This window comes from Morus notabilis, unplaced genomic scaffold (assembly GCF_000414095.1).
Source record: "Morus notabilis unplaced genomic scaffold, ASM41409v2 Scaffold317, whole genome shotgun sequence".
In the NCBI taxonomy this organism is placed as follows: domain Eukaryota; kingdom Viridiplantae; phylum Streptophyta; class Magnoliopsida; order Rosales; family Moraceae; genus Morus; species Morus notabilis.
The window spans coordinates 346135-363207 of NW_010363634.1; the positions used below are offsets into that span (position 1 = coordinate 346135).

The 17073-nt window shown below is 34.3% G+C and overlaps 2 protein-coding genes across 3 annotated transcripts; both read left to right on the forward strand.

Moving 5' to 3' along the window:
* The first annotated feature begins 3152 nt into the window (after positions 1-3152).
* Positions 3153-8972, forward strand: LOC21405669 (xylose isomerase). Of its 2 annotated transcripts, none has more exons than XM_024169846.1 (22): positions 3153-3257; positions 3390-3477; positions 3928-3998; positions 4112-4216; positions 4481-4555; positions 4648-4777; positions 4902-4993; positions 5165-5215; positions 5910-5986; positions 6060-6114; positions 6265-6366; positions 6505-6556; positions 6796-6841; positions 6932-6987; positions 7352-7403; positions 7502-7581; positions 7678-7748; positions 7846-7886; positions 8007-8106; positions 8216-8287; positions 8372-8449; positions 8723-8972. In XM_024169846.1, the coding sequence occupies exons 3-22, from the start codon at positions 3933-3935 to the stop codon at positions 8756-8758; spliced, it is 1437 nt and encodes a 478-aa protein (XP_024025614.1). In that variant the 5' UTR covers positions 3153-3257; positions 3390-3477; positions 3928-3932; the 3' UTR covers positions 8759-8972. The 2 variants fall into 2 exon arrangements, with proteins under 2 accessions (XP_024025614.1, XP_024025613.1); XM_024169845.1 differs by having other exon boundaries at positions 3390-3473.
* Positions 8973-11457: 2485 nt separating this feature from the next.
* On the forward strand, positions 11458-16505 carry LOC21405670 (xylose isomerase). Its single transcript, XM_024169847.1, has 20 exons — positions 11458-11531; positions 11645-11749; positions 12014-12088; positions 12181-12310; positions 12435-12526; positions 12698-12748; positions 13443-13519; positions 13593-13647; positions 13798-13899; positions 14038-14089; positions 14329-14374; positions 14465-14520; positions 14885-14936; positions 15035-15114; positions 15211-15281; positions 15379-15419; positions 15540-15639; positions 15749-15820; positions 15905-15982; positions 16256-16505. The coding sequence occupies exons 1-20, from the start codon at positions 11466-11468 to the stop codon at positions 16289-16291; spliced, it is 1437 nt and encodes a 478-aa protein (XP_024025615.1). The 5' UTR covers positions 11458-11465; the 3' UTR covers positions 16292-16505.
* The last annotated feature ends 568 nt before the right edge of the window (positions 16506-17073 follow it).

Sequence of the window (17073 nt, forward strand, 5' to 3'; positions counted from 1 at the left end):
CGTCTGGTGGTATTGGGAGTTTGGGTGGGGTGCGATTTGATGGGGTATTATGGGTTCAATCCCATATTATATAAAAAAAATGAAGAATGTAATAGAATAATAGATACACAATAATAATGAGTAAAGTGCAAAAAATTATATTTTAAAAAACATGTAAAAAATTAAACTGCAAAAAAAAAAAAAAGCACTAACAAAAAAAAAAGAGTTTCTTTGGTAAGTCTTAAAAAAAAAAAAAATGTCACTGCTAGTTTCCTAATTTTAGTTATCAAATATGTGTCAAAAATTGTTTATTTTATATTTTTTTAATTTGATGTGATTTTAATATGAGTAATAATAAAAAAAAACTTACGCATACTTGTAGTAGGCTCTAAAACAGAAACTAAAAAAAAACATTTAAAAATGATCGATTATGTACCTTCTTATTCCTGGCTATTAATTTATGAAAGAATTTTTTTAATTTTTTTTAATTTTAGCATAAGTATTTGGATAAATAATAATGTGACAAAATAAAAGCGTAAATTTGCATTTTCTATACCTCATGCAGTGTGCTTAATCCAAAATCTGACACTTTCAGATTTCCCTTGCTATTCAAAAGTAAATTTTCTGACGAATAAGGTGCCAAAATACTTTTGAGTCTAGATTGGTCCCTCCAAGAGAATTCATAAATAACATATAATGGCCATGTTCTTATTGATGATCTTGACTGCAACACAATGGCCATTGGTGGTGTCCGCAGCCAGCTTTACCTTAGCAAACATGCCTTCCCCTATGGTCCGGCCGATCTGATACTTGCCTATGTTGTTTGGAAATCCCATTTTATGGTCGGAGAAAGTTGGTTGATCAATTTCCAATCTTCTGCTTTTCTTTTCCGACAAGAATAAAAGCTTGCCAAACCCTTTGGCATCACCTTAATTTTGTATTCTTTTTGCTTTAAATGTCTCAGATATGGAAGATATCAACCTTGGCTTGATGGGTTGCTTGTACATGTTTGCAGCTGCCATTCTTATGGTTCTTATTTCTTCTTTATAGGAAATGATTTTGAGGTTAGATATCCGAGAACCAATTTTCCTTCAATTTTATGTTATGTTTTTGCGGCCCTTAGAAGACCGAAAAGACCGAACAAACAAGCCTTTAAAGACCAAAAAGGGCGGTCACCATTGTGTTTCAGCGGCGTTGAGTTCAAGAGTGAAATAATCTCGATCTTACTCCATTCTCTTGCTCGTAGATTCCACAATGATGCCCTGCGGAAGCCACAGTGGGTGGAGGAGATCTCAGTTAGTGTTGTACTATGTTGTGGCTAACATATAGTGGGGCCGTCAGATGCTGCCCCTCATATTTGCGATAGCGAGCAAGCTAGTTGATTCTAATGGGCTTTTAGTTACCTTATTAGGGGACAACATGTTCAATAGGATTGGTAATACGGATCATGATATGACAACACAATTAAAAAATGATATGAATTTTGTAGGTTGAGGTATCCGGGTTAGATTTGAATCGTCTTGAAATTGACACAAAAGTTCTAGATTTTCTTATGAACTTATTATCTTATGATGGTTGTTTTCAAAATCATACACTCTTATTTGCTTAATTTTGATAGATGTCTTTATATTGTAATGGTTACGAATTTTTATATGTATGTGTAAAAACCTCATGAGAAGTGTGTAATTTTCGTGTTAATCTCCATTTTGTACCGAGTCTTGTTAACCCTATAAAGTGGTCATATTGTTTCATGTTTAGGTTAAATGAAAATTAAGGAGGAAATGTAAGTGTGGAAATTCAAACAAATTCATCAAATTCAAAAAAATTAATTTGTAGTTCAGGAAAATAAAGGGATCAATTGCAAAAAAATAAAAAATAAAAAGAATTCTGGAGCATCAGACACCCTCTCATGGGGCCAAGAGTCCGGAGCATTGTCCATAGGCAGCGCAGGACTCTGGTCCTTTGAAACCTACAGCGACACAAAGAAGGGAAGGGGAAAAGAAAACCCTAGCAGAAGAGAAACTAGAGAAATTAAAAATCATGATATGAACAAATCGGACTGCTCTTAAAATGTCTATGGCCCGTTTGGTTCAACGGTTCAATTTGTTAATTTTGTTTGAGTTCTGATGATTTGACTTGTAGTAAATTGAATTGTGATTTGAACTGTTATTTATATATGTAAATAAATTATAATTTGAATTAGAATAAAATCTGAATTGTGTTTGGATAACGTGTAGAAAACAGTCATTAGAGTTTTGTAACAAATCTTTATAAATTTCATTGTAAATGACATCTAAAATTATGCAATATGGATGAAGATTTGTTCCTCTCTTCATTATGAACACATTAAAAAAAACATCTTAATCGAAATTAAAATGAAGAAGCTATGACATTCTTAATAAAATTATGCAATATGGATGAAGATTTGTTCCTCTCTTCATTATGAACACATTAAAAAAAAACATCTTAATCGAAATTAAAATGAAGAAGCTATGACATTCTTAAAGAGAGAGAAGAAATAGAATTATAATTTTTTTCACTGTAAAAAAAATTAAAATTGTTAGAATTTATAGGGTGATAAATTTTAAAATTAAGAGTTTTTGGTTCATGGATTAGAACCATGAGATTAGAATTATTTTCGATTTACGTATATTTTTTGTGAAAGAAAATACTGTAACGAACTATGAACCATGATTCGAATCAGAGAACGAATCCTCCAATCAAACGGAATGATTTGAATTTTTCTTAAATTATCTTCTTCTAAATATCAATTTAAATCCTAAATTACAATAACAGTTTGGATTATTAAAACAGAGGCTATTATTGTCATTGTGTTGTCATCTCCGAGTCAGTACTAATCCAAAAACGATTCGCCACATCATCCGCTACTTTTTTTTTTTTCTTTGATAATTATCATCCGCGTACTTTAGAAAAAAGGAAAAAGACAAAAAGGAAAAATCACCTTCGGAGACCAGGGAAGACTACCGTCTCCGTCTGTTACGTAACGACACTGTGACAAATGACTGTCATTGGCCATCCGTAAACTTTTATCAACTGAATCTCCGCACTGTCAGCTACACTTATCCCCAATAGCAGGTCAGGTTATCTTCACAAGATCTTCTATAAAAAGATTATCCTTCAGCGTCACTCGAATTCAGAATGACTTATTTTCCCCTCCCTCGCGGCACCATTAGCATATTCCGCACCTCCACAGCAAAACAGCTAAAGGGAATGATCGTAAGAATGTGTTTTAGCGAGAAACAAAACACGTGTGGAAGGTGACGTAATCTTAAGTCTTTTGCTAATCCAATTTATTCTCTTAAAACTCCTAAAATTAATCACGTTTATTATTAGCAAAGAGATTTTATTTTCCCTTAAAAAAACAAATGAGATTTTTTTTTTTTTTTTAGAAACGGAGCTGCTATATATCCGCACTGGGTTTTGACTCCACTTACTGTTTCTGGGAGATTTTGCTTGTTCCTATCGCCATTTCAGTTTGTAATCTCTCTCCTTTTTTTTTCTTTCAATTTCTTTTTACTTTCTACATTATTCTTGTGCAATTCTACTTTTGTGGTCTGACTAGTAGATAATAATCTCATTTCAGCTTTCTTGGTAAGTGAATGAATGAGAAAAGAGAGGACAAACCTTGTAAAATGACGACTTTTCTAGTTGATTTTTGATTCTGTTGAAAACCCTTTTCTTATATATGATTGTTCGATCATGGGTAATCCTCAAATTTGCAATATACTCTGTTATTTATTCACAGAGATGCATAATAATATAATTTGTTCCTATTTAGGTCTTACTTAGTAGCACTCCCTTTTTTTTTCCTGAAGTTTTTTATTTAACTATGAACATTCACTGTTCTCATGGTTATGATTATTTGAATTTTTATTTTGTTTTTTTTCTGAGGGAGTTTATTTGATAAATTGATTGCATATTTTCCAGGGACTATGAAAATGAAGCCTGTGGAGATATTATTGCTTGTCCTATGTTTGAATATAGTCGCCTTTGGAGTGGTAAAAAATAAATATTACTTTACTTGATTCTATAAAATGTTTCTGAGTTTTAAGACTGTTTTAATCAAATTTTCTCTTTTCTGCTGATTCCTTTCCTTATTTTTCGAGTGCAGAATGGCGGTCCGCCGACGTGCCCCGCTAATCTTGAAAGCGACTGTGGTGATTCTGATGAATGGAAAGGGGAATTTTTCCCTGGCATACCTAAAATCAAGTATGAGGTATGGACATCTTTGGCTAATTTTGTCTCAAAACTTAAAAAACAATAAGCTTGGTAAAGATGTTAATTTATGAGACCTCGGTTAATTTATGATACAAGCTATGGAAGCTGATTATTGATTATTATGGTTTGAGTTGTGCTGAATTTTATTGGTTTTATGTGATCAAAATTCACAACTTTTTTTTTTCTTTGCTGTGCTAAATTTTGCACATTATGGTAGTTTAAAACATCTCCTAAACCTATGAATCTATGATCCTAATTTCAGGGCCCTTCTAGCAAAAACCCGCTCGCATTTAAATGGTATAATGCAGAAGAGGTGATACTAGGCAAGAAAATGAAGGTTGGTATTCCTCTCTGTTAGTTCTATTCTTTAGTAGGTTTTGGTTTCACTCAGATATTAGCAAGTTCTTACACGTTTGAGAATGTTTACAGGATTGGTTTAGATTCAGTGTAGCGTTCTGGCACACATTCCGCGGGACTGGAGCTGATCCATTCGGTGCACCTACAAAGAATTGGCCTTGGGAGGATGGAACGAATTCAGTGGCTATGGCAAAGAGAAGAAGTAAACTAATTACCTCTATTACTGGATTTATTTTGTTTTCACCATCACAATTTTGTGCATTTAGTAGTAATAAAAAGTGTAGAATCTGAAGTGAGAAGAGATACTGTTAAACTGTGCAATGCAGTGAGAGCGAACTTCGAGTTCATTGACAAGCTTGGGGTTGATTGGTGGTGTTTCCATGACCGAGATATAGCTCCCGATGGCCAAACCCTGGAGGTAAAGTTTACTTTTAGGCTCCTTTTATTTGTCAACTGTCTGTATGATAATTCAACTTACTGAGTGTAAAAAACTTACGAGAGACTTTAATTTTAGTGGTTCTGCTTGCATGTTCTTATATTGTTCATAAGCTCTCAGAAACAAGTCATTCTGTATTGTTTTTGCTTACAGGAAACAAATGCCAATTTGGATGAAGTGGTGGAATTTGCTAAGGAGCTTCAGGTAATTTCACCTGGATAAACCAAGACATAGTTCTCCTATGGAATTGCATGTATAATACCATCATTTTTTACAGTACAATCCATCCAAGTAGTAGGTTCACCTACCTTGATGACTTCAGAAAGTTATTCCTCTTAGTAATCTGTGGATTTGTTATTCAGAAATCGTTTACGCATATGAAAATATCTGTAAAATGAGATTTATCGTATTTCATATTAATTTTCGTTTTCTGAAAATTAGAGTTTTAACGTTTATTCTTTTTTTTTCCCCCGAGGTCTTATGATACAAAATCTACACATCTCAAAATCTTGCATACCCACTCAAGTCTCTTAATAATCAATGATAACTTATTTTAATTAAGATAATTTATTGTAAAGAAAGAGCTGTTTTTTAATCTTCAACAGGTGACTTGTAATTCTACATGATGGCATCTAAGCTGTGGTGTGATGACCACTTTGACCATTTCTCTTTACCACTTAATTTTATAAAAACGAACAAGAACCTCAGTTCCCTATGCCCGTTGCACGTTATCTTTGTCCTTTATTACCAACTAGATTTACATTCTTATTATCTGGGATTTTGCATCTAAACATCATTGTTTCTATCCATATCATACACCAGAACTTTTTTTTTTGGCCATGTATTTGCCAAGAAATCCACCTTTTGCTCATTCAATGCCTCAATCTTGACTGTACAGGGTTCAAAAATCCGCCCTTTGTGGGGTACGGCTCAGCTGTTTTTGCATCCTCGCTACATGCATGGTGGTGCCACTAGGTAAATAATATCATTGCAGTACTTTGTTAATTTCTTGACTCATTCATGGACTTATTCTTTGAATATTGTACAGTTCTGAATTAGGCGTATATGCATATGCTGCTGCACAAGTTAAGAAAGCTATGGAGGTGGGTGTGTCCATCTAGCGTAGAGTGAGAATGCATTTTTATTTGCTGTTACTCCTTTTTTTTTTTTTGATCTGAAAGTGCTTGTTTGCTGTTACTATGTTATTTACTACAGGAGAGGTATATATTGTTCTATATCTATGCATTCTTCAGGTCACACATTATTTAGGTGGTGAAAATTACGTGTTTTGGGGCGGCCGTGAGGGTTACCAGAGTCTCTTGAACACTGACATGGGACGAGAACTCGATCATATGGTGTGTTCCTGTCATGAATATCTGTTGTTTCAACTCTCTATGGAATATTTCTCGCATATTTGTACTGCCCTTCTATCTTTGTTAGTATCATTACTGTGCTTTTTTCCTTGACTTGAGCTTCTGTTTATCTACCAACAGGCCAGGTTTCTTGAAGCTGCTGTTGCCTACAAGAAGAAAATTGGATTCAAGGGTACCTTATTTTTAAACTATGCTACCTAACTCATTTATATAGACGCGGTATTAACATGATGTGATTACAAATATTGTTTATTAAAGAATAGAATGCAAAATTCATTATCACTTCTATTTGAAATTACGCGAGCATTTTTTCTTTCCCCCTGGAATTCTTAATTTGTTTGACATCTTTGTGTTTTACACTGAGCCAAAAGTTAAGCAACGAGCTTATATATCTTCTTCTGCGCTGTTCAGGGACCCTGCTGATTGAACCTAAACCCCAAGAACCCACCAAACATCAGTAAGTCCTTTTTTTTATTTTAATAAATCTGTTTTCGTGGTATCATGGCTTCATCCATCACTATGTTCATATACAATTTTAACTTCTCAGGTATGACTGGGATGCTGCAACAACGGCTAATTTCTTGCGAAAATATGGTCTTATAGGTGATTTTCGTATCCATATTCCCAATTTTTCCCTATCATTAGGCACTAGTATTCACTATGTTCATGAGCTAAGTATTTGGAATCACGGGACTTTCTTCCCTAGTATTTATTCTTCACCTGGGGTTTAGAATTTGAAAGCTAAAATTGCATATCAATAGGTTAATTTAACTCCTGTAATTGGATTTTGTCTTTGAGGATATGTTTCTTTCTAGTTTGTATAAAAGCTCGCTGCTGTTGTTTTATATTTTTGTTTTCTTACTGAAATATCCTTGACATTGTACTACAATACTTCAGTGAAGCCGAAATAATATTTCCCTTGTTGTCATAAGAATTAATTTCAACCTCATTGTTGCATTTCTTATAGGAGAATTTAAACTCAATATCGAGTGCAACCATGCAACACTAGCAGGCCACAGGTACATCACATTTCAGATCTCAAGCCTTATTTTCAGCCTCTCCATAGATGAAACTGTAAAATCATGCTTCGTAACCGTGATATTGTTTCATTCTGCAGTTGTCACCATGAGCTTGAAACTGCAAGACTCAATGATCTACTAGGAAACATCGATGCAAACACTGGCGATCCTCAGATTGGTATTCAATAGTTGCGAAACTTTTTATATTCAGCATTAAAATGTTGCCATCGTGCAAAGTAGAAGTTTAAGTGACATGGAACCTCTATCCCTGCAGGCTGGGATACAGATCAGTTTCTTACTGATATTGCAGAGGCAACTATGGTGATGCAAAGTGTGGTGAAAAATGTATGTTAAAAATGGTTCTCAAACAATTTTTTGTATAAAATTGAAAATTTTTGCTGGTGAATCCATTTATCTTTTCGTTTTGATTTTTTCATTGCAGGGAGGCCTAGCGCCTGGAGGATTCAATTTTGACGCAAAATTGTTAGTTTCTTTCTTTCCTTTCGATTCATGCTTTCTTCTTTCTCTCCCTCATGCTTTTTGGATGTCTCTAAATGCCATTTGTTTTTGTATTGATTTCTTGCTCCATACCACCGTACATAGACGGCGAGAGAGCACAGACGTTGAGGACTTGTTCATCGCTCACATTAGCGGAATGGATACGCTGGCCCGGGGACTCTGTAATGCTGCCAAGATCATTGAGGTTATATGCCTATATTACTCCTCTTTCCTTCGTGTTTCACTTTATAAACAAAATTTATTTTCATTCTCCTGATAATGGAATTTTTTTTCCCTCCTTAATCACAAAATAGGATGGTTCTCTTGCTGAGCTTGTCCGCAAAAGATACGCGAGTTTCGACACTGAACTTGGGGCTCTAATAGAGGTAAGAGGCTTCTTATGTGCTCTCCGTGTCTTGGTTCTAAATGCCATTTCGTGACCTAAAACATGGTGATTCGTCTTCACACAGACTGGTAAGGCCGATTTTGAACTTCTTGAGAAGAAAGCTTTGCAATGGGGAGAACCCAAAGTTCCATCCGCGAAGCAGGTATCCTAAAACACAAAGTTGTGGCAACAGTTCTTATCATTTTACTGAACAAATTTTTGCCCAGCTACATTTCTAGAGGGAGAACAAAGTTGCTTTTATTGTTTCTTGTTCTCCTACCCTTTTCAGAGTTGACATTTTATGAAATAGTATTTCAAACGTTGGTTACCCTCTGCAGTCTTATAATTTGTTGATCTCGGTTTGCCTTTGCGCGGATTCTATCGCCAAGCAGATGAAAGATAAAATTAACCACTTTATGTTGGTTTCACGTTGCAGGAACTCGCGGAGATGATTTTCCAGTCGGCTTTGTAGATAAATCAGCAAAATGGACTGGAGTTTTACTAGTTTTTTCCTTCCTTAGAAAATACTGTTTTACTAATAAAAGGTATATAAGCTGAATTGACGTGTTTTCATAATCATAGATCAAGTTTCAAATGCGTGAGAAGGCGAAGAACCACGGTTGGTTCTCTTGTTGGCAAAAGAACCTGAACATCAGTTGATCTAATAAATTATCTGGATTACACCACTTATATGTCAAAGCTTCAAGTGTTTTCCCCCTTTAATTTTTTTTTTTTATGGCATTTATTTAAGAAATGATATAAAAATCTTCCATGTATTCGCTTGAGGGTAAATTTCTCGATAATTCCCTCTAAATTATGATCATTGTACTAGTTACTATGATTTCTAAAACATTTATTTAAATCGGTCTTTTTTTTTTTGGACGGTTGTACTTAGGTGTGTGACGGAGTTTGAGGGTAAGATAAGGGGCTCTGAGGGTAAGATAAGGGGCTCGATGAATGCCGTGTTTAGAATTTATTCTGTTTTTGTTTTTCATGTTTTTTGAGAAAAAAAATGAAAACGTTTTTAAAACGGCGTTTGACGCAATAAAGATAAAAAATAGAAATGAAAATGATTTTTTGGTTTAGTGTAAAATGAGAGAAATAAAAAATAATTTTTAGTCATTTTTCAATTTTTGTTTTCGTTTTCTTCTCTCTCGAGCAGAGAGAGAATTAATGTGTTTTTTATACTAAAAATAATCTCTTGATGAAATTACTAAATGCATTTTTAAAAATAATTTATGTATGAGATTGAAAACGTTTTTATTTTTATTTTCATACAAAAAATAAATTATTTTGAAATGAGTTCTAAACGTGCCCTTTCTTTCCGAATAAACCAGTACAGTGCAATAGTTACTCCATGGAGCTACGTAGTAACAGGAAAGAATAAGGCCTCGTTTATTTCACCGATTTGAGTTTAAAATTTGAGTTTTGCTACAGTAAAAAGCTCTCAGAAACAATCACATTTAACTTTTTTGCTACAGTAAAAAGCTCTCACATAAAGTCACATCTCAACTCAAATTAAAAACTCGAATCAGCGAACTAAACGGGCCTTTATATACTAATGGCAAAATTGGCGGTGTTTTATAGAGCAGGTTCAAATAGGCACATTTTAAAGTTTGAGAAATATCTTCATACATATAAGTGGCATAATTCAAGGGGAATTATAAAATTTATATTGAAATACGGGAATTTGCCTTGTGTTTACAGGAATGTTGAAATTTCTTATATGTTTTTTCTAGTCTTATAAATTCCACCTTTAATGTCAGATTTAATCAAAGCAATTGTGAGAAGAATACTTTTTTTTTTTTCCTTGCATAAACGAAAATGTGTGTTCATCTTAAGAACAATTGCCTGATCTAGTCTCTCGTGTAAATTAAATTTTTCTGAGGAAAAAAAAAATAACATCACGTGAGGCCTTTTAAATCTAGACGGCTCATATCTTTAATGTCCATGTCATTCACATCTTGTATTTGGCATAGTTATTTTTGGAGATTTCTATTTTGCATAATTGCCGAAATTTATTTCTAATTTAATTTTAGTTTCCCCTTTTTTTTGGACTCTAGTCTTTCTAGATATGCGCGAGACCACATTGCCAAGAGCTGTGAATTGTGATTTTTGCTAATTATGAACTTTGTTTTTAACTCTAAATTCTTTAAGTCAACAAGACTAATCGGTTTGTTTATTAATGTTCAATTACTTGCATCTTTTGTCAAATAACTTGCAACATCAACAATATTTGTGTAGCGCATATACTAGTGAAACAAAGATAACCGTAATAATAAGCTACGATTTTCATAATGCAAATTTCTTGTTGATAACTCTACCAAATAGAGTTAGGTTACTTAATTTTGTGAAAAAATCGGCTTAATTCTCGAGATTTTAATTTATTTGAGTTTTTTTTATGTATTATGTTTTATTTTGGTTTTATTAGATTTTTATTTTTTTATGTATTTTTATTTTATTTTAATTTGTATAAAAAAATATTTATATAATATAGTATATATATGTGTGTGTATATAACAATATAATATTATTATAAATAAATTATATATATTATATTATATTAGGTTTTTATATAATATAAATATAATAATTTTTATTTTATTTTTAGCTTGAATCACATCCGTTAGATCGAAGCACTTAGATGGTTAGGATTGGAGAGTGCATTACATTCTTTGGGAGAAGAGAGTGAGCAGACAAAGAAACATCAGCGGGCCTCACATGTTGGAAAGCATCTTTCTCGTGTTTGTTCCCATTTGAGTTTGCTTTCTCCTACCAATCCAGTTGCGTCACGTATCATGCTTATTAAGTCAATGGTCCGGATCAATTTGAAATGTTTGTTGATTTCTGATGGCCAATAGAAATCCAGTTTCACGTAGTCCTTGCCGCACTGGATTAAGTCCAAAATATTGGATTCTCATGGTGATTTCGGAGGAAGAAAAAGAAGTGCGCTTGCTCCATGACTCTACAGCATCCATGCGTTGGACTCATATGCACTCCAAGGCCTATAAATAGGCTGCTTTCCTAACTCTTCAAAGCATCCCTCGAGCCTTAGAGCTCTTTAGGAAAAAAAAAAATGAACATTCACTGTTCTCATGGTTATGATTATTTGAATTTTTATTTTGTTTTTTTTCTGAGGGAGTTTATTTGATAAATTGATTGCATATTTTCCAGGGACTATGAAAATGAAGCCTGTGGAGATATTATTGCTTGTCCTATGTTTGAATATAGTCGCCTTTGGAGTGGTAAAAAATAAATATTACTTTACTTGATTCTATAAAATGTTTCTGAGTTTTAAGACTGTTTTAATCAAATTTTCTCTTTTCTGCTGATTCCTTTCCTTATTTTTCGAGTGCAGAATGGCGGTCCGCCGACGTGCCCCGCTAATCTTGAAAGCGACTGTGGTGATTCTGATGAATGGAAAGGGGAATTTTTCCCTGGCATACCTAAAATCAAGTATGAGGTATGGACATCTTTGGCTAATTTTGTCTCAAAACTTAAAAAACAATAAGCTTGGTAAAGATGTTAATTTATGAGACCTCGGTTAATTTATGATACAAGCTATGGAAGCTGATTATTGATTATTATGGTTTGAGTTGTGCTGAATTTTATTGGTTTTATGTGATCAAAATTCACAACTTTTTTTTTTCTTTGCTGTGCTAAATTTTGCACATTATGGTAGTTTAAAACATCTCCTAAACCTATGAATCTATGATCCTAATTTCAGGGCCCTTCTAGCAAAAACCCGCTCGCATTTAAATGGTATAATGCAGAAGAGGTGATACTAGGCAAGAAAATGAAGGTTGGTATTCCTCTCTGTTAGTTCTATTCTTTAGTAGGTTTTGGTTTCACTCAGATATTAGCAAGTTCTTACACGTTTGAGAATGTTTACAGGATTGGTTTAGATTCAGTGTAGCGTTCTGGCACACATTCCGCGGGACTGGAGCTGATCCATTCGGTGCACCTACAAAGAATTGGCCTTGGGAGGATGGAACGAATTCAGTGGCTATGGCAAAGAGAAGAAGTAAACTAATTACCTCTATTACTGGATTTATTTTGTTTTCACCATCACAATTTTGTGCATTTAGTAGTAATAAAAAGTGTAGAATCTGAAGTGAGAAGAGATACTGTTAAACTGTGCAATGCAGTGAGAGCGAACTTCGAGTTCATTGACAAGCTTGGGGTTGATTGGTGGTGTTTCCATGACCGAGATATAGCTCCCGATGGCCAAACCCTGGAGGTAAAGTTTACTTTTAGGCTCCTTTTATTTGTCAACTGTCTGTATGATAATTCAACTTACTGAGTGTAAAAAACTTACGAGAGACTTTAATTTTAGTGGTTCTGCTTGCATGTTCTTATATTGTTCATAAGCTCTCAGAAACAAGTCATTCTGTATTGTTTTTGCTTACAGGAAACAAATGCCAATTTGGATGAAGTGGTGGAATTTGCTAAGGAGCTTCAGGTAATTTCACCTGGATAAACCAAGACATAGTTCTCCTATGGAATTGCATGTATAATACCATCATTTTTTACAGTACAATCCATCCAAGTAGTAGGTTCACCTACCTTGATGACTTCAGAAAGTTATTCCTCTTAGTAATCTGTGGATTTGTTATTCAGAAATCGTTTACGCATATGAAAATATCTGTAAAATGAGATTTATCGTATTTCATATTAATTTTCGTTTTCTGAAAATTAGAGTTTTAACGTTTATTCTTTTTTTTTCCCCCGAGGTCTTATGATACAAAATCTACACATCTCAAAATCTTGCATACCCACTCAAGTCTCTTAATAATCAATGATAACTTATTTTAATTAAGATAATTTATTGTAAAGAAAGAGCTGTTTTTTAATCTTCAACAGGTGACTTGTAATTCTACATGATGGCATCTAAGCTGTGGTGTGATGACCACTTTGACCATTTCTCTTTACCACTTAATTTTATAAAAACGAACAAGAACCTCAGTTCCCTATGCCCGTTGCACGTTATCTTTGTCCTTTATTACCAACTAGATTTACATTCTTATTATCTGGGATTTTGCATCTAAACATCATTGTTTCTATCCATATCATACACCAGAACTTTTTTTTTTGGCCATGTATTTGCCAAGAAATCCACCTTTTGCTCATTCAATGCCTCAATCTTGACTGTACAGGGTTCAAAAATCCGCCCTTTGTGGGGTACGGCTCAGCTGTTTTTGCATCCTCGCTACATGCATGGTGGTGCCACTAGGTAAATAATATCATTGCAGTACTTTGTTAATTTCTTGACTCATTCATGGACTTATTCTTTGAATATTGTACAGTTCTGAATTAGGCGTATATGCATATGCTGCTGCACAAGTTAAGAAAGCTATGGAGGTGGGTGTGTCCATCTAGCGTAGAGTGAGAATGCATTTTTATTTGCTGTTACTCCTTTTTTTTTTTTTGATCTGAAAGTGCTTGTTTGCTGTTACTATGTTATTTACTACAGGAGAGGTATATATTGTTCTATATCTATGCATTCTTCAGGTCACACATTATTTAGGTGGTGAAAATTACGTGTTTTGGGGCGGCCGTGAGGGTTACCAGAGTCTCTTGAACACTGACATGGGACGAGAACTCGATCATATGGTGTGTTCCTGTCATGAATATCTGTTGTTTCAACTCTCTATGGAATATTTCTCGCATATTTGTACTGCCCTTCTATCTTTGTTAGTATCATTACTGTGCTTTTTTCCTTGACTTGAGCTTCTGTTTATCTACCAACAGGCCAGGTTTCTTGAAGCTGCTGTTGCCTACAAGAAGAAAATTGGATTCAAGGGTACCTTATTTTTAAACTATGCTACCTAACTCATTTATATAGACGCGGTATTAACATGATGTGATTACAAATATTGTTTATTAAAGAATAGAATGCAAAATTCATTATCACTTCTATTTGAAATTACGCGAGCATTTTTTCTTTCCCCCTGGAATTCTTAATTTGTTTGACATCTTTGTGTTTTACACTGAGCCAAAAGTTAAGCAACGAGCTTATATATCTTCTTCTGCGCTGTTCAGGGACCCTGCTGATTGAACCTAAACCCCAAGAACCCACCAAACATCAGTAAGTCCTTTTTTTTATTTTAATAAATCTGTTTTCGTGGTATCATGGCTTCATCCATCACTATGTTCATATACAATTTTAACTTCTCAGGTATGACTGGGATGCTGCAACAACGGCTAATTTCTTGCGAAAATATGGTCTTATAGGTGATTTTCGTATCCATATTCCCAATTTTTCCCTATCATTAGGCACTAGTATTCACTATGTTCATGAGCTAAGTATTTGGAATCACGGGACTTTCTTCCCTAGTATTTATTCTTCACCTGGGGTTTAGAATTTGAAAGCTAAAATTGCATATCAATAGGTTAATTTAACTCCTGTAATTGGATTTTGTCTTTGAGGATATGTTTCTTTCTAGTTTGTATAAAAGCTCGCTGCTGTTGTTTTATATTTTTGTTTTCTTACTGAAATATCCTTGACATTGTACTACAATACTTCAGTGAAGCCGAAATAATATTTCCCTTGTTGTCATAAGAATTAATTTCAACCTCATTGTTGCATTTCTTATAGGAGAATTTAAACTCAATATCGAGTGCAACCATGCAACACTAGCAGGCCACAGGTACATCACATTTCAGATCTCAAGCCTTATTTTCAGCCTCTCCATAGATGAAACTGTAAAATCATGCTTCGTAACCGTGATATTGTTTCATTCTGCAGTTGTCACCATGAGCTTGAAACTGCAAGACTCAATGATCTACTAGGAAACATCGATGCAAACACTGGCGATCCTCAGATTGGTATTCAATAGTTGCGAAACTTTTTATATTCAGCATTAAAATGTTGCCATCGTGCAAAGTAGAAGTTTAAGTGACATGGAACCTCTATCCCTGCAGGCTGGGATACAGATCAGTTTCTTACTGATATTGCAGAGGCAACTATGGTGATGCAAAGTGTGGTGAAAAATGTATGTTAAAAATGGTTCTCAAACAATTTTTTGTATAAAATTGAAAATTTTTGCTGGTGAATCCATTTATCTTTTCGTTTTGATTTTTTCATTGCAGGGAGGCCTAGCGCCTGGAGGATTCAATTTTGACGCAAAATTGTTAGTTTCTTTCTTTCCTTTCGATTCATGCTTTCTTCTTTCTCTCCCTCATGCTTTTTGGATGTCTCTAAATGCCATTTGTTTTTGTATTGATTTCTTGCTCCATACCACCGTACATAGACGGCGAGAGAGCACAGACGTTGAGGACTTGTTCATCGCTCACATTAGCGGAATGGATACGCTGGCCCGGGGACTCTGTAATGCTGCCAAGATCATTGAGGTTATATGCCTATATTACTCCTCTTTCCTTCGTGTTTCACTTTATAAACAAAATTTATTTTCATTCTCCTGATAATGGAATTTTTTTTCCCTCCTTAATCACAAAATAGGATGGTTCTCTTGCTGAGCTTGTCCGCAAAAGATACGCGAGTTTCGACACTGAACTTGGGGCTCTAATAGAGGTAAGAGGCTTCTTATGTGCTCTCCGTGTCTTGGTTCTAAATGCCATTTCGTGACCTAAAACATGGTGATTCGTCTTCACACAGACTGGTAAGGCCGATTTTGAACTTCTTGAGAAGAAAGCTTTGCAATGGGGAGAACCCAAAGTTCCATCCGCGAAGCAGGTATCCTAAAACACAAAGTTGTGGCAACAGTTCTTATCATTTTACTGAACAAATTTTTGCCCAGCTACATTTCTAGAGGGAGAACAAAGTTGCTTTTATTGTTTCTTGTTCTCCTACCCTTTTCAGAGTTGACATTTTATGAAATAGTATTTCAAACGTTGGTTACCCTCTGCAGTCTTATAATTTGTTGATCTCGGTTTGCCTTTGCGCGGATTCTATCGCCAAGCAGATGAAAGATAAAATTAACCACTTTATGTTGGTTTCACGTTGCAGGAACTCGCGGAGATGATTTTCCAGTCGGCTTTGTAGATAAATCAGCAAAATGGACTGGAGTTTTACTAGTTTTTTCCTTCCTTAGAAAATACTGTTTTACTAATAAAAGGTATATAAGCTGAATTGACGTGTTTTCATAATCATAGATCAAGTTTCAAATGCGTGAGAAGGCGAAGAACCACGGTTGGTTCTCTTGTTGGCAAAAGAACCTGAACATCAGTTGATCTAATAAATTATCTGGATTACACCACTTATATGTCAAAGCTTCAAGTGTTTTCCCCCTTTAATTTTTTTTTTTTTTATGGCATTTATTTAAGAAATGATATAAAAATCTTCCATGTATTCGCTTGAGGGTAAATTTCTCGATAATTCCCTCTAAATTATGATCATTGTACTAGTTACTATGATTTCTAAAACATTTATTTAAATCGGTCTTTTTTTTTTTGGACGGTTGTACTTAGGTGTGTGACGGAGTTTGAGGGTAAGATAAGGGGCTCTGAGGGTAAGATAAGGGGCTCGATGAATGCCGTGTTTAGAATTTATTCTGTTTTTGTTTTTCATGTTTTTTGAGAAAAAAAATGAAAACGTTTTTAAAACGGCGTTTGACGCAATAAAGATAAAAAATAGAAATGAAAATGATTTTTTGGTTTAGTGTAAAATGAGAGAAATAAAAAATAATTTTTAGTCATTTTTCAATTTTTGTTTTCGTTTTCTTCTCTCTCGAGCAGAGAGAGAATTAATGTGTTTTTTATACTAAAAATAATCTCTTGATGAAATTACTAAATGCATTTTTAAAAATAATTTATGTATGAGATTGA

What these genes read in the sequence shown, in the direction of transcription:
- LOC21405669 (XM_024169846.1), top strand. Translation starts at nt 3,933, where the DNA reads ATGAAAATGAAGCCTGTGGAGATATTATTGCTTGTCCTATGTTTGAAT. An exon ending in TACCTAAAATCAAGTATGAG is followed by an intron (nt 4,217 to 4,480) that starts GTATGGACATCT and finishes TCCTAATTTCAG; the next exon opens with GGCCCTTCTAGCAAAAACCC. An exon ending in ATGCATGGTGGTGCCACTAG is followed by an intron (nt 5,987 to 6,059) that starts GTAAATAATATC and finishes AATATTGTACAG; the next exon opens with TTCTGAATTAGGCGTATATG.
- LOC21405670 (XM_024169847.1), top strand. Translation starts at nt 11,466, where the DNA reads ATGAAAATGAAGCCTGTGGAGATATTATTGCTTGTCCTATGTTTGAAT. An exon ending in ATGCTGCCAAGATCATTGAG is followed by an intron (nt 15,640 to 15,748) that starts GTTATATGCCTA and finishes ATCACAAAATAG; the next exon opens with GATGGTTCTCTTGCTGAGCT. An exon ending in AAGTTCCATCCGCGAAGCAG is followed by an intron (nt 15,983 to 16,255) that starts GTATCCTAAAAC and finishes TTCACGTTGCAG; the next exon opens with GAACTCGCGGAGATGATTTT.